Consider the following 16,172-nt stretch of genomic DNA (forward strand, 5'->3'; position numbering starts at 1 on the left):
CTTGAAATTGTCTTCTGCTTCTTCTGACAGCGACGGTTCAGAGTCTGTAGAGTTGATCCCCATTTTCAAACTAGTTATAGACTCAAAAGCAAGTGACGCTGTGGATTTGTTTCGGTTTCTTTTTTTTTCTTTTTGACAGACGCAGGAACTTCAGCGAAGTCGGGCTTGGTTTGAGTAAACGGCCACGCACTGGGCGAGTGGCGGAGGAAAGGACAAGCAGTTTGGGGAGGCCCCGCTCCCCGCCTGCGCGTGGGGCGCTGGGGGAGGCCGTCTGGCTCGGCCCCCCCCGTCCCCGTCCAAACCGAGGGGCCGCCGGTGGCAGCTCCGCAGGTCAAGATCCAGCCACGGCCAGAGGGAGAGGAGCCATCGCGCACGCCGCTCCACCCGGCCCCGGCAGCTCACTTGCGACGCTTGGTGGTTTTCCTCTTCCTTCTCTTGAAGAAACAGCAGCACCTGGGGACGGAGGGGACCCTGTCAGTGCCCGGGCCTGGACACGGACGGGCTCAGCAGCCTCGTGGTCAGGGCAGAGCCAGTGGCGGGGCGGGGAAGGAAACCCCTCAGGGTCTTGGTGAGCCCCACATGGACAGAGCTGCTCTGGGAAGTGCCCCCGGTACATGGCAGGGGCTGGACCGGGAGCACCGCGATTGCCACAGCAAGTGACACCGACCAGGGTGAGTGGCACTGGCCACGGCACGCAATACCAGCCATGGCAAACGCCAGTGGCTGGAGCCGGGGCCAGGCAGGGGCTCCTGGAGAAGGAATGGCCCCGGATCCGTACATGCCCCTCTGCGCTGGCTTTGGGGAGGAGGCGTGAGCCTCGGTGCCAGGCAAGGGCAGTATTTACTCGCTCTAGAGCGAAGCTATTCCTCCCCAGAGGGAACCAGACAAGGCATCGCAGGGTAGCTGCCGAAACCCATATCAATCCCGGCCCCGGTGAGAGGGAAGCAGTGGGGCTGTGTCCTTACTTTGTATCGTCTGTCACCTCCACCTCGGTGGGGGCTGTGATGGGGGCGTTCGAATGTCCTGCCGTCGGGTCGTCCGTGTTCAGCTCTCCGTTGGTGGAGCTCATCACCTGGGGAGAGGCGAGCGTCAGCACGGGGCAGCCCGCGGGGCACAGGCTGGTCCTTAGCCTCGTCCCCTGCCCTGTGGCAGCTGCGTCCCAGAGAGGTGCAGCCCCAGGAGGCGGCACAGCCTCCCCCCCGGGCCCTGCGCGAGCCAGGAGCACCGAGGTCCCCATGCAGGGCAGCAGGATGGTGCCCTCGCCCAGACAGCAGTGCTCAGCCTCGGTGCTGAGCACTCCCAAGAAGCCCCATCGCACAGAGGGGTTTGATCCCCTCAGCATCTCTGGGAGGATCCCGGCTCCTGGGAACCCCTGCCTACCCCACCGGGAGAGGGGCTTGCTGGCGGCCAGCTCCAACATGCCTGGGAGACCCCCGTGAAGCCGTTGTTATTTCCAAAGAGACCTTGCCGTGGCCAAGCGACTGGACGCAGCTCTTGCTCCCCAGCCCCAGTGCCGCTGGGCCCTGCGGGACTCAGCCCAGCGCCCACCCTGCGGGCTCCTGCCGGCCTCGAGGTGCCCCTTAGCTCCTGCCCGCTCACCGGGGCAGCGGGACTGTGCACCAGGGCTGGGTGGAGATCCAAGTCGCCAAAGCAAGGACGGGGTTGGCACAGGCAACTGGAATTTGCCTGAAGCCCCCCTCCTGCTCCCACTGCCCCCAGGCAAAATCAGGAGCTCCCTGGGGATGCGCAGGCCAAAGGGTTGCCAAGCTGCTCGTCCCCAGTGAGGAGGCTCGGCCTTACCCAGACATGCGAAGGAGCTGCCATCCGACAGCCACAGTGCCCAGCCGGCAGGGCTACATCAAGCTACAGCCCCCCGAAAGAAGCCCGGAGACCCCTGTGCGTCACCAACACCCCCCCTGCAGTGCCGGGTGCAGGCGGAGGATGGGGGGCAGGTTTGCAGAGCGAGAGCAGGGTGCAGCCGCTGTGGCAGGGAGGGGACATGGTATGGGAGAAGCGTGGCAGAGCGCGAGCTGGCCCCACGGTCTGCTCCAGCCCTGCGACGGCAGTGGCAGGAGCCGGGCCCAAGCGTGGGACCGAGCACCAGCAAAGATTCACCGCAGAGCACCAGGAACGAGCAGGCGGGGACGGAAGCAGAGACGGAGGAAGGAACGCAGGCCCAGCCGAGGGGGACCCACCTTGGATGCCCCACCATCCTGCGGGCTGGACCCCACCAGCCCGAGGGGGGCCCAGCAGCGGAGGGCAGAAGGCTGCAAGGGCGGCGAGCACGCAGCTGACGGCGCGAGTGCAGGACCGAGGCGGGGAGACGAGGCCAAGGACTGCCCAGGGAAAGGGAGGAGAAGCAGGGCTTGAAGCCATCGCTCCAGTCAAGGAGGCACAGGGAAGTCCCCATGTCGGATAAGGCCGCATTGTCCGGCACTGCTGGGACGAGCGGCACTGGGGACAGAGCCTGATGCCCACCCGGCTCCTCATGCTGCTCTGTGGCACAGAGCCAGCTCTTCATCCATCTCAAACCGCCCTCCAAGTGCCACCGGCAGCACCAAGGGAGCCCGGCAGCCCCCGGGAAGCAGCACCAGCCTTGTCCAAGCTGTGAGCATCACACACCACGGGGACAGGGCAGCACAGCCCCCGGGTCCACGTGCTGCAGTCTAGGCAAGACCCTGGGCATGTGCGGCCCCGATGCCGCCCTGGGGCAGGGAAGTGGGGCTGATCCCCTGGCACGGCTGGCAGATACACGTCTGCCTGCGTCCGGCTGTGCGGGCAGGTCGCGTGGTGCAGGTTGGCTCTGCTCCCTCCCGCGCCCGCCCCTGCCCTCGGCGCGTGGTTGCATGTACCTGGACGGACCCCCCGAGCCTGCCGGCTGCCAGGTGAGCTCCCAAAGGCTCCTCGGCAGGCTGCCCACCGGCCTGAGGATCCCACAACTCCGTCCCCTCGGGCGGCTGCTCACAACAGGCAGGAGGAACAGAATGAAAAGAAACAAAAGAAAAGAAAAGAGGAAGAATGGGGAAGAGAAGGGAGAGGTGGAGGGAAGGGGCAGGGAGAAGAGTGGCAAAAGGAGTCGAGAAAATAAGACATGCAAAAGCAAAAACATGACCGGAGCAGCTCAAGTTTGTGATTGCAGAGGGCACTCGCGCAGCACTGTCCCGGCGGCTCCCCAGTACAGTCCCTATGGTGACACCGTGGGTCTGCATCCTCCCTGCCACCTACACGCACACACGCAACCCCAGCAATGGAGCTGGGCTCTTCCCCTGCACCGGGCACGTCCTCTCGGTACAGCTGAGGACACACTGCCCTGCAGAGCATGGCCAGCCCCATGCAGGGCCAGCGGCTGCATTTCAGAGCATGCTGGGACAGCAGTGCTGCTCGCTGTGTGGGGAGATGCAGCCGGGCCGAGGCAATGTCGCCGGCTGCTCTCCTGCGAGCGCAATGTTCCGAGGCCAACGCGGATCTCTGCGGGGTGACTGCGAGGAAGCGAGCTGTGCTGCTCCTTGAGGGCACCGGGCTCCTCAGCTGTCCCACAGCGGGGGTGCACCCCACTGCCAAACCACTGCATGGCACAGCCCCACAGCTGCTGAGGGCCCCTGCATCCCTGGGCTGAAAACTGCTCCCATGCTGTGGGAGTTCTGTGCTTTGCTTTTCCCACTGCCCTCGAGAAGGGATGTCGAACACAGCGCTTCTTGGGTGCTGGAGGCAGAGAGCAGATCTTACTGGGAGCAAGTTCCCAGGAACGAGCCAGAGGCACTTTGAAGACGACTCTCTCCCTAAGGAAGTGCTGCCCATCCACTGGCCAGCGAAAGCCAGGGCTGTCCCAGGCTCCCCGTGCTCGGCCCACAGCAGCGAGAGGCACCGCTGGGCCGATACATGGGTGAGGGAGGACAGGGTGCCGCACCCTTGGCTCCAGCCTGTTTGCAGGCACTCCGCTCGCTGTGGAGGTTTGAGGCAAGAGGACGAGGGTCTGTACGGGACCACTGGGGAAACGCGTGAGCTTTGCTCTTGATGGCAGCAGTCCCAAAACTGTGTTTCCTGCACCAGGGTAGGACAGGCTGTGGCACCGGAGGAGGGCTGGGCAGCCCAGCCCCTTTTCCACAACGACCCAGGCAGGGAGCTGCCTGCACAGCTCTGCCCAGCTCCCTGCCCCGGGCTGCTCCCAGCTCGGCCCCACGTGCTCTGCCAGTTCCTAGGGCAAAGCCAGCCCCTCTCTCCAGCACGGGGCCACACGCTGCCAAGCTGCCCCACAAATGTCCCCTGAGACCTATGCGACCCCCTCCTTTGTCCCATGTCCCCATCCCATTGATGAAAGTAGCACCACGAACAGAGCAGCAAGTTAATCCCATGGGGACACGGCAGTGGGGACATCATCCTTAGCGCAAGGTGGCTCAGCCTGTAATGTGCCCGCACCCACTGGCCAGCGCTAAACCCTGCAGCTTGCCGGCTGAAGCCCAGGCCTAGCACCTCCCCGCCATGCTACAGCCTTCCATGGCTGCTTCCTCCCACTTCTGCCAGGCCACCTGGCCCCAGGGACACTGCCCTGGTCCCCCTGCTAGCCACAGACCCAGACCTGCAGGGGGGGAAGCCCTCCTACAGACAGCCAGCACTGGGGAAAAAAGGATGCCCCAGTCCCTGCCTCCATCCAGAGGCCCTGCTGGGCTCTGCGCGTCTGTGGAGCAGAAGCCCGAGCTGCACACGACCGCAGTCCCGTGCCCCGGCCAGGGCAGCGCCGCCGCTCACCTGGTGTTTGGTGTGTGGCTGTGCTTTGTCTCTGTTCGGGGGCTGCACCTGCACCTCGCTGTGCATCGTGCCGATGGGGGTGGGCTGGGGACAGGACAAGGACAACATCAGCCGCGGCACAGCAGCCCTCCCTCCGCCCCGCACCTCCTGATCCAACCTCTGATCAAACGTGCAAAACACTCTAGAATCGGGGCCTGATCCCAGCCCCTACCCCCACCCCAGCAGCACCACACTTGGTGTTTGGCTGCAGCAAGACCACGGAGGGTGCCCATGGCAGAAAATGAGGTGCCAACTCGACTACTGGGTTCCCCTTAGCTCCAGGAGCCTCAAATTTCTGTGCCACACCTTTAACTCATTGGCACAACAGCCCCAGCTTGGAGCTGGCTGCTGGTGTCAGATGAGGACTGGTGGAGCTGATCTCTCATGGTGTGCGTGGCAGGGACAACTGCCGAGCTGCATCCTCCCTTGGCTGCTGCCACAGACCCCACCACGCTGCCCACCGCCCCCCGGGTGCCCTGGGGCCCAGCACCCTCTGCCCACCCCAACTCCCTTGCCACTCACCAGCGGTTTCCCTGCCCAGTCGTATTCATAGTCAAACACGTAACCGTTCCTCTCGAACAAGTCTGTGAAGAGCTTCCGCAGGTAGTCGTAGTCAGGCTTCTCGAAGAAATCCAGCCGCCGCACGTAGCGCAAGTACGTGGCCATCTCCTCTGCAGGGACAGAGCGGGCTCAGTTTGGGCAGGGGGACAACGTGCCAGGCCAGCAGGCTCTGGGGCCAGGCTGGGGACAGGGACAGGCCATGCAGAGTGACCTCACCTGGGAAGTTCTCACAGAGCACCTCCACTGGAGTGGCTCTTTTGGTGTCGCCGATCTTCTGATACCTCTCCTTTAGTGTGTCAGCCTGGCAGAGACAAGGAGCAGGTCAGTATGAGGGCCAGGCACATCCCCAGGAGAGGGGAAGGCACCGGGTGCCGTCAGACCACGAACGGTTTCTTGGTCCCCCTTTTCCAGGTAACAGCAAGAGCTCATTCCCAGGGAATCCCCTCACCCAGGGCAGGTCTGGAATACAAACACTGGGGAATGCGGTTCCAGGACAGCCACTGTGAGAACTGGAATACCCGCAAAGCAGGAGGGACACAGAGAGGGGGACACCTACAGCTGCTCAGCACAGCAAGAGCCTGACACAGAGCTCAGAGCAACAGACCCTGCATCTGGTGGGGTGCCAACCCTCCAACACCCGGGGGGCCAAAGCTTTCCCCTCTCCACATCCTGATACTGCCCATGCCAGGGCAGAGCCAGACCCATGGGGCAGCCGTGCCTACAGACAGTGGGAGCTGGCAGTTACCTTGAGGCCTTGCCAAGGGAGGCTCCCACGGAGGAAGTACATAAACATGTGCCCTAATGCTTCCAGGTCGTCCCTGCGGCTTTGTTCTGCATAGAGAAAAAAAGAGACATGGGCACGTTCCCACTACAGCCACCTTCTCTGTCCCTGCCAGACCCTGCAGCACCCCAAGTCCCCTGCCGACATCCCAGGCTGAAGAGCAGGAGAGGCGGTTTGTCCCCAGCCCCACCTCTGGCAGGGGGGAGCTTGCACCCTGCAGTCCCCTTCCCTCTCCCTTTCGGCCAAGAGGCAGAGCTGGCCGCACAGTGCGCACACACCTTTCCCGAGGTGGGTGTTGATGCTCATGTAGCGTGCTGTCCCTGTCAGGCTCTTGTGCTCTCGGTAGGGGATGTGTTTTTTGGTCTCAGGGTCAATATACTCTTTGGCCAGGCCAAAATCAATGATGTGGATGGTGTGCTGCCGCTTACTGCCCGGCCGCCCCACCAGGAAGTTCTCAGGCTTGACGTCTCTGTAGATCAGGCTTTTGGTGTGGACGTACTCCATCCGTGTGATCTGGGGGCAGAAGGAGATGTCAGCACCATGGCAGAGACACACCCTGCGTCCTGCACGCATGCCTGCACCCTCCCCCCCCAGGGCCCGACTCTGCTCCAGTTGCCTTGCCCCCCAGCCAGCAACCCTGCTCCCCTCAGCCCGTATGTCACCCTGGGTCAAAAGAACAGGCACAACAGGTCCTCCAGCCCTGGGAGACAACCTCAGTCCGGCTGCATCTCCGACACACCGCCAAGAGATGCTCAGCTGTGCTCAGAGAGGGGCTGCGTGGGGCTGAGGGAGAGCCCTCCTACATCAGCGAGAGGGTGAGGTATGGAGGGAGGCAGTCTGGGATGTGCCAGCAGGCAGCATCTCCTGTGGTCTGCCGGGTGCTGGCTCACCCCTCCTTCCCCTCCCCTTCACTGAGGGGTCCCCACACAGCCTGACCACCGTGCCCACGCATCGCCCCGCTCCCCTGCGGTGGTCTGCGGCCAGGCGGGACGGGGTGAGCCGTGCAGAGCCGCAGGCGAGGCGGAGGTGCTGTGCTCACCAGCTGGATCGCGATCATCAGGACGGTCTTGAGCGTGAAGGTCCGATCACACAGATCAAAGAGATCTTCTAGGCTGGGTCCTAGCAGCTCCAACACCATGGCATTGTACTTCCCGCAGGGGCCAAAGTAGTAAACCTGAGGAATTCCTTCTGCAAGAGATGGAGCAGGGGCTGTCAGGGGTTGCAACAGGGCTGAGCAGCACACGGCCATGCTGTCACAGCCATGCCATTGCTTGGAGCCGGGACGGGGGGCTGCAGATGGGGGGATATCTCTGCATTGTCCTCCCTCTGCGCTACAGACAGCCTGGCTCTGCTCTTAGCAGGAGGGCGAAGGAGGCAGCTCCATCTGCCTCCCTGACTCTGCTGCGTGGGAGGTGGGGGAAAGAACTAAATAAAACGGGATCAAAGATTAGACGTGGCTCTGTGTAAAATCGGCCTCTCCCAGCTGAGCAGATGGGCAGGAGTCACTCATGCCGGGGAGCAAATTTGCAGAGTCACATTTATAGGAAGCCTCCTTTTCCTAGCCGTGTCGCCTGGGTGGCCGGCTCCCCGTGGCAGCTCAGCCCAGCCCCATACCTGCATTGCCGAGCTGTTTGTAGAACCGATACTCCAGGTGTAGCTGGGGTGCCCGGGATTTTATGGGTTCCTTGGAGAAGAGAAAGACAATGGTTAAGGCTGTTGTAGGGAGCAGGATGTTAGGGAGGTCTGGGTGTCAGACACCTCCTTCACATGCTGGCAGCAGCTGGACTGAGAGCATTTGGGGTTGAGAAAAACTGATATAAAATGGAGATGAAGCCTCAGGGGATGATGAGAGAAAACTAGCCCATAGGGGAGCCAGACCCATGCCCTCCAGAGAGATCCTGGTGCTGGGGCAGGCATTAATGGGAGCAGGTATCAGTGGGGACCACCCTCTCCTAGAGGTCTTTCCACTGCAGGCACCAGCTGAGCACAGCACAGGCCACGGTGGGGTCCTAGAGAAGTGAAGACCCAGCTCTTCTCTCCCCAGGCCCAGATCACCCCACCTGCAGTGACGTGTCTTGCTTTGCCTGCCCTGAATTCCTAGCAGTGAGCACAGCTCCCAGCGCAGCCACCCATCCATCACCTATCGCAACCAGCTTGGCTCAACCCGCTCTAACAGCCTGGGGAGGGTGAACAATCTCCTTCCCAGGTGGCCTGAACATCACCACCCCGATCACGGAGGGACTCACCAATTTGATAGCTACGTATTCATTTGTGTAGAGGTTCTTTCCTGCAGGGAGACATGAAAAAGGCAATTGAAAGCAAGTGAGCCTTTGCATTAACCCCACATCACACCCGCCGCAGTCCCCTGAGGGCTCTTGGGCTGCAGAACATCCTGAACAGGTTTGGTGGCTCCCACAACACATAAACAGGCCTCGAGGCTCGAGCGGGAGCAGGAACCCACTGCGGGGAGTTGCAACACGCCACTTAATTACCCCCAGATGGGGTACGTGGATTCCTCTGGGATGGGCAGGCTGCTGGGGGGGGGGGTGGGAGCCAAGTCTGCTGGGAGAGGGGAGCATCCCAGTCCAGGCCTGCAGGGATGTGACTGGCCAAGGCAGGAACAAGGCTGGGACTTGCTGTTTTTCCCAGCCACATCCCTGCATGAGGAGGGGCCGCCCTGCTCTGGGAGGGCTGTCCAGAGTTGGGGGATGCTGCTTTGTAGGCAGCGGGACCACGCAGCGGGTGGCAGGGAGGAAGGACCCCCAAGAGCATTGGGGCAGCCTGAGGCACTGCAGCTGGTGGTGACTGGAAGACACCGCAGGTAGGTGGAAATTCCCTCCCCAGGGCTGGGGTCACTCCTGGGGATGGCACATGTGTGTGTGCGCGCATGCGTGCAGCTCAACCTCATCCTTTGGGATGCCCCCACCCACCCAAGGGTGCAGGGGAAGCCAGGAGCAGAGCCACAGCACGGCCCAGACTGTACAAGGAGGAGCTGAAGGCAGCAATGTGCTGCGGGGAAGGCCAGACAACTGCTTCCAAGTGCCCAGGAGAGCTGAAAGGGCACCCATGCCACCCCAAAGCCCTATAAATGACTTCCTAGAGAGCTCAGCACCTTCACGGGAGTTTTCACGCCCATAAGTACAGAAAGGTTGAACTCACGGTGTCTGCACATCACCCTGCTCACCCCAGAGAGCCAGAAGGGCAGGAGGAAAGTGTTACACCTGGAAAGCATCAGTACAACCTCTGCCCCAGGTCCATAAAGGCAAAGATTGAAGAGGTTTGCAGAAATATCCGAATGCCCCTTCTGCCAGAGCCCTCCAGGACACCGGGGAGATGGGAGTTAACTGCAGCAGGCTCCCTTCAACGGCACGCAGAGGCAGCAGACACGCGATCCCACTGCCTGGCATGTGCGTATCTGATGGAGCTGCATCTGTCTCCTCGGATTTTCTCCAAGCAATTTGCTCAGGGAACAAGCTCCTCCTGGCATAAGATTTCATCTGCTCCGACTGCCGCTTTCCACCTGAAGCAGCAATAAATCCTCGCCGGGTGACATCAGAGCCAGCTGCTGAGTGCCAGAGTCGGCGGCAGGATTACGGGAAGAGGGATGAATGGGAGATATTAATGGAGCGGCTCCTCCCAGAGATGGGATCTGCAGCCAAGGAGGGGCTCAATCCTGCTGCCTTGCTGACCCTCTCCCATCCCAAAGACCTCCACCAAGCCACTTTGTCTCCTACCCCTGCAAAACCAAATCCCTTCACAGCGATTAGGAAGTAGGTGATTAGGGAGGGAGAAGCGTCTGGCTAACACAAGCATATGCCAGACCCAAGGTTTCTGGCCCATCACGGACCAACATTTCCTGGGGAGGAGGTGGGATATCCCCCAGACCCATGCATGGCTCCAGAGAGCTCAAGAAAACCCTCAGTTCATTGGGAAGTTGATTGGGGCAGGGAAGAACTGAAATCCCAATGGACCCCAGTGCAGCTCCCTCGCTCCCGCTGTGAGCAGTCACCTCCCAAAGACTTAACGGGGAGAGGAGGCAGCAGGCTGGCAGGGAGGAGAAGCGTGTGCAGGCAGCTTATCTTCCATGCAGCAGGACCTCTGTTTTGCAAACAATCGCAAGGGAGAGCAAAACAGCCCCACGTGCAGGCCAGGATGCAGGGGCAGGCAGAGCCCAGCCAGGCAGGCATGGCCCTGCCTGCGACAACATCGCAGGGTCCCCGGTCCCCACATGCTCCCCAGCTAAGGAGGGTTCCGGCCTTAGGGCCCTACAGTTCAGTCCAAAAAAATCACTGCTGTCTTCAGGACAGTAACATGCAACCAGAAAATTCACAGCTGGATTTTCCCTGCGGTTAGGCTGGGTCTGAAGAGGGGGGGGGGAAAAAAACCCCCATGGCAGGATACCTGCCACCCTGCCAGAGCAGTACTGCAAAACCAGCCCAGCACAGCAGGGAGAGAGAAGGGAAGGAGGCAAGAGCATCCCCAGCAGGACTGTGCTTGGAGAGGTCCAACCCCTGCCACTGTTACCTGGCATCTGTCCTGTTCGCAGCGCGGTGGCCCCCCCATGGTTCACTGACCCAGAAAGCTGCCCGCAGAAACACTCTGGGAGCTGGCAGCCCTCTCCCAGCCCAAGAAATGAGTCCAAATCATTTGATACCCCCATGGTTCATCCCTTTCTGTAACTCTCGGAGGGCTTGGACAAAGTTGATAGAAAAGATGGGGGAGCAGAGAGAGCACGGACCATTGCTGCTGTCTAAGCACCACCATCCTCTTCCCCTTCCCCAATAAAAAAAAAGGTGTGAAGAGCAGAACCCGTCTATCATGAGAAAAAAGAAAAGCAACAGGAAAGAAAAAGCGAAAGAACAAGGAGGCAGGGCTGCGGGGTCCTTCTCCTGGCCAGGCCTGGCCCACACCAGGGAAGTCCCTGCTCCAGCTGCTCCTGGAGCAGCTCCTGCGGCCACCCCCATGCCGCCTGCTCTGCCGAACGTTCAATAACGATGACAACTTTTAACACCTAAAATGTGTTGGAGCCCACGGACTGCCCCAGGGGAGGATTCAAGCAGGCAGCACTGCAGGATTCACAGAAGAAAAAGTGCTTTTAAAAGAAAAAAGAAAGAGAAAAGCAGTAAGATGGGCGGCAGAAAGCAAATATTTGCCTTTGCAGAGAGGCCTTTGCCCAGCTCAGTGCTGGCAGCACCTCCGAATCCAGCTGCCAGCACCTGCAAGACATGGCATGTCTAATCAGAGCCTCAGAGGCGAGCCAAAGCCACCCATGGGAGGAGGCGGCCAGACCCGGGGTCTGTATCGCATTTAAAAGCCGGACATGGCTTTCTCTTGACCCTGAGCTAACACCCAAATCATCCCCCTCCCAAAGGCAGATTTGGCAGCGGTGGGGTCCGGCAGCTGCTCCCGCACATCACAGTGGCCGGGGAGGAGCCAGGCTCTGCACCGGGCTCCCAACCAGGTCCCCCTCCAAGTGGCTTCCCCCATGCCAGCCCCTCTCTGCCTGGCACTGTCCCTGGGTCATGGCACAGCACGGGGCACAGCGCCGGACCGATGGCGCCTGGGGTCTCTGCACTACAGCCCTGCCTGCAGCAGGAGCACAGAGTTGCACCTGGGCACTGGGACCGGCAATTTGGCTTCTCCAGTCCCCAGGCAATGCAGTCAAGGAGCGCGCGAGAAGGCAGCTCTGTGCGAAGGCAGCCAGGCACGGGCCAAGCACCACAAGCACCAGAGACACAAGCTCCATCAGTCCAAGCAATGACAATTCCTTGGAGCATTGGGTTTTAATACCATCGGGGGAAAAAACCACCCAAAAGTTATTTTAGAGTTTGATTTTCCTCTAGAGGAGGCTCTGAAAGGAAAAACAAGCGTGAACCATTAGCAAGGGAGGCCAGAGGAGCAGTTAGCAGGCAGCACGTGGGCTCTTCTCTCCCACAGCCTACTGCAAAGACACCCATGAGCTGCCTCCGGCGCGTGGTGGGTCTGTGGCTCTCACCAGCCAGCCACGTTTTAGAGGTAACTGAGCCCTTTGCCATACGTGCACATGCACGGAGGTCTCCGCAGAGCCGAAGACAGAATAGTGTCATGTGCAGTGTGCTGACCCCAGCCTGCATTTTCTGAAGGTACCTTTTGTGGCCCCCGAGAAGTAATCCCCCCGTGAGTAGCGGGGAGGCTGCAAGCCAGGGGTGAGAGCCACAGCTCAAGAGAGCTTGGGAATGTCCCCAGAACTTGCACGTGACCATTCAGCTGGGACGTGGCCCCAGCCCAGCTGTAGTAGTGACCTGCTGCTGGCTCTTACACCGCAAAAGGACACCATCCCCCATTTTCCTCCCTCCAAAACGCTGGCTTTACTTTTTTTTTTTTTTAAAAAGTTAATTTCCAGCTTTTAACTTAGAAGGAAAACATCCGCTGTGTTTCCATGTTACCATTAGAACTGAACGCACCAGGCTGGGGGACAGGCATGAGTGCAAGAAAGCTGCAAAAATCGTATTTGCAGAAGTTTATTGCAGGAAGAACAGCCTCCGCTGGGTCCCCATCCCTCCCCACACTCCGCTCCCAGGCTGAGGCTACCCTGGGGCAGCCGTGAGGCATGGCCTTGCCACAGCACCAGCCTCGGGCCAGGCTGGGGAGGGGGCCGTCAGGGAGCCCCCGCTGCAGGGCAGCCGGGACAGCCTCCCCTCCCCATGCCACCCACATCTCCCAGCTCCTGGCAGGGAAGCGGCTCAGGCAGCCCCACGCCCAGCCCCTGCCCAGGCTGTTTGTCTGTGCCGAGGCAGCCCGACAGGACAAACAGCAGCTCCTGGCTCCGAAGCGTGGCTCTGAGGCAGCCCAGCATCAGGCAGAGCTTAGCGGTGGAAGGCTTGCATACCACCAAGATGCTTCGGGCTCATTTTTGACCTTTCTGTTGAACGTCTGGGTTTTCTTCCTCTCCCCTATCTCAGCCCAGCAAAAAGCACCACCGAGGAGCTGCTAAGAGGGGGCTACTCCGACAAACCCTCACTGCAAGCTGTATGTGCTGGCCTTACAGGGAGCTGGCAGAGGCAGCAGGCTGCAGGCTGCCACTGCTCGGCCATAGCCTGGTGCCAGGGCACATCAGCCACCAGCCACGCTCCAGCCACCCCCACTGCCACCAGCTTCCTCCTGCCTTGTGTTTCAGAGGGCAGCATCCAGCCTTGGCACAGAGGCGGGCTGGCTGCAGGCAGCAGATGGGCAGGGGTGCTGCCCAGCCAGGGCAGGGGGGAGCTCAGGGGGCTGCAGGCAGCGGGTGCTGCCCAGAGCTGCCTTTGGAAAGCCCCAGGAGGAGCTGGGCTGGCGCTCATCCAGAGCTGCAGGCTGGCAGGGGGAGAAACAAGCCCCAGAACATGGTGACCCACCAAGCTGCAGGACCTAAACCTGCCCCTCGCTAACCTCCACATGGCTTCCCCCAAACCCCATGTGCCAGAGGGCTGGGGCAGCCGCCCCGCTACAGCTCCCAGCCCAGCTCTCCAGTCGTGCTGGTACAGCGAGGAACTGGCCAGCAACGCCGCCTGACTGGGAGGGGGACTGGCACTACGTATGTGTATCGCTCAGGATGCCAAGGCCGGCATGAACAGGGAGGGGCAGGATCCAAGCATGGCTCCAGCAGCCAGGAACTCCTGCCCAAGTCATTCCCCTTCTGGCTTCCCACAAATGCCTTATGCCAATTTTTTTTTTTTTTTTAAATTTTATTTTTAAACAAATCACTTTTGATTTTGGACACCTCTGTACCTGGGAGGACACTTGTCTCGATCTGGGGCAGCTGGGCTGAGCCACTCGGAAGGACAGATTGGCACCTGCCTCTCGGGGCAGTGGTGAAATTGGGCAAAGTGTTACCTGTTTCAGGAAGATAACTTCATCCTCCTCCATCCCCCACCGTTGGGAGCTGGAGCAGTCACCTCCTAGCATGTTTCTGCAAGATCTCCTGGCTTTTTTTATGAAAGGAGAAAGTCCAAAGAAGATTTGGGAGCTTTTAAACACTGAGTTATACTTTGGCCTCTGCAACCAGCCTGCCTTGAGGACTGAATACTCCATTCCCAGGGGAAAACTGAATGTCCAGCAAGCGCTGGGGAGCATCCCTCCTCATGCCACCACTTCACAGCAGGATCCCTCTGGTCCCTTGCCATTCATCTGCAGTTGGAGGAATCCCTACTTTCTGTGAAGTCTTGAAAGCATTCCTGAGCCCTGACGCAGCTCAGAGACACACCTAAGGAAGAGAGATGCGATTTTAGGAGAAAAGCCACATAGCTGTGGCTTCCACTGCTGTGATGAGATCTTGTGCTCAGGCCATTACCATGTTACAGCTGGGTACTACAGGGTGTGACAGTGCAGGAAAACCACGCAAAGGGACTAGAAACTTCTCTTGCTGGTGGCAAGGACAAATTCTCGCAGTGAGAATCAACCGCTACAGAGCCCTGGAGCAAGAGTTCTGTGCTTGTCCCTTCGGCCATGAGCAAACTGAGCCCAACTGCTCCCAGGCCCCTGCAGCGGCTGTGCTCTGAGCAACCCAGACCACCAGTTTCACAGATGCTTCTCAGATCTGTGTAAGACTCATGTCCACCTTGGTGCTGCCCCCAAAAAGCAAGGGGGTGGCCAAGGCAGGGGATCACGCCCTCAGCACTGAGCACATCAGACAAAACAACAGCCAAGGCCCCAGTTGTATCAGCCTCCTGCTTAGACCTACCAAAGCCTTGCCACGCAAACCCAATACAAGGATCTCGAAAGACAGCTCACCCAGAAACACATACCCACTGGGGGACATTCACTGGCAAGCAGGGAAAAGCAGGTGGAAGGACACAGGTAGACCCTGCATAGCTCAGAGCCCTCCGTCCACCCCCTCGCAGCCAGCCTTGCAGGGAGGCACCGGCAGTGGGATGTGCAGCGTCCCCAGCGGGTGTCCAGATCCACCCGGGTAGTGAAAGGAGCAGCTGGTGCAGCAAAATCCCTAAATACCTCTCCTTCCACAACACCTGGATCTGGGGGAAGGATCAGAGCTCTTCATGAGACCAGGAGAGACAGACCCTCCGCTGCTGAACACGGGAACCACTTGGCTGGATTTTAAACACAGCATTTTCCCAAACTCTCCAATTAAGCGGTGATCCCATTGGGGCGTTCAGGCACAGAATGGTTTAGCCTGGCACCAGCCAGTCTGTTGTGCTGGGAAGAGCTAACATTAACTCCCCACAGACAGAGGCGGCACAGCGAGGTGGGTAAACTCACCCCACCCTCCACACGGGTGCCTGAGCCGTGGCTGCCGGCGGCGCCTCCCGACAGCCTCCCACCTCCTGCTCCTTTTGCACGCAGACAGGCTGCCGAGACGACCACATTTACTGGAGGTTGAGCTCAGAGCTTGGTTTGAAAAGGCGCTGCTTAAAATATCATGGAGCAACAAGGTCTACGGCTGTCACAGGCTTCCTGCCTGCTCCAGGGACCAGCTCTCTTCCCTTTTCCTAGGGCACAAGCCCTTTCCCAAAGCACTCGCAGCCAAGGCCAACGCTCCGCCTGGCAGAGACTCCATCAACACATCCAACTCACATTCCTGGAGACATCCAGACTGCGCTGCTGGCACAGCGGTGCCTGGCACTGCCAGGCCTCTCCCAGCTGCCTGATGCCAACCGAAGAGTTAACAGCTTGCTGAAAGCCTCCTGGGACATGCCAAGTCCTTGGGAGAGGAGCAACCTACCCACCCTCTAAACAAGAGTTTGCTTGAACCGCTTCCTGACAAGCTGGGTTCAAAATGGGAAGTGACCATGGAAGGTACTTGAGCTTTATTCAGCCTTTTCTCTCTCTTCTCTGTAAAATTTTAGGAAAGTCTCTGAAACAACCAGTTTCAACAAACAGAGAATTTACCCGGGATAAAATACCGACTCGCTTCTCCAGATGCTGGCCACAGCAAAGTGAACACCCCACAGGCTCCCACTCTCCACCCGCTCTCCTGAGGCACGTGGTGCAGCTGGAGGGCAGCACCCTGTGCACAAGTGGGGCGAGATCTGGTGACCACACAGTGGCACCTCATGAAACATTACTCACC

At 59.9% G+C, this 16,172-nt stretch overlaps 1 protein-coding gene across 2 annotated transcripts in view; it reads right to left on the reverse strand.

Moving 5' to 3' along the window:
- Window positions 1-378: 378 nt before the first annotated feature.
- CSNK1G2 (casein kinase 1 gamma 2) overlaps window positions 379-16,172 on the reverse strand; it is a 45,961-nt gene continuing 30,167 nt past the window's right edge. The window contains exons 3-13 of one of the 2 annotated variants that reach the window (XM_059831918.1): window positions 8,374-8,414; window positions 7,742-7,811; window positions 7,167-7,315; window positions 6,406-6,640; window positions 6,092-6,177; window positions 5,563-5,647; window positions 5,308-5,456; window positions 4,747-4,830; window positions 2,853-2,957; window positions 966-1,072; window positions 379-453 (exon numbers count right to left, since the gene is read on the reverse strand). In XM_059831918.1, the coding sequence (XP_059687901.1) occupies window positions 399-453; window positions 966-1,072; window positions 2,853-2,957; window positions 4,747-4,830; window positions 5,308-5,456; window positions 5,563-5,647; window positions 6,092-6,177; window positions 6,406-6,640; window positions 7,167-7,315; window positions 7,742-7,811; window positions 8,374-8,414 (1,166 nt within the window). In that variant the 3' untranslated portion in view covers window positions 379-398. The remainder of the gene's footprint in view (window positions 454-965; window positions 1,073-2,852; window positions 2,958-4,746; window positions 4,831-5,307; window positions 5,457-5,562; window positions 5,648-6,091; window positions 6,178-6,405; window positions 6,641-7,166; window positions 7,316-7,741; window positions 7,812-8,373; window positions 8,415-16,172) is intronic. The other variant, XM_059831919.1, reaches the window with a different exon arrangement.

The sequence above is a fragment of the Gavia stellata genome, chromosome 32, assembly GCF_030936135.1.
Source record: "Gavia stellata isolate bGavSte3 chromosome 32, bGavSte3.hap2, whole genome shotgun sequence".
Classification (NCBI taxonomy): Eukaryota; Metazoa; Chordata; class Aves; order Gaviiformes; family Gaviidae; genus Gavia; species Gavia stellata.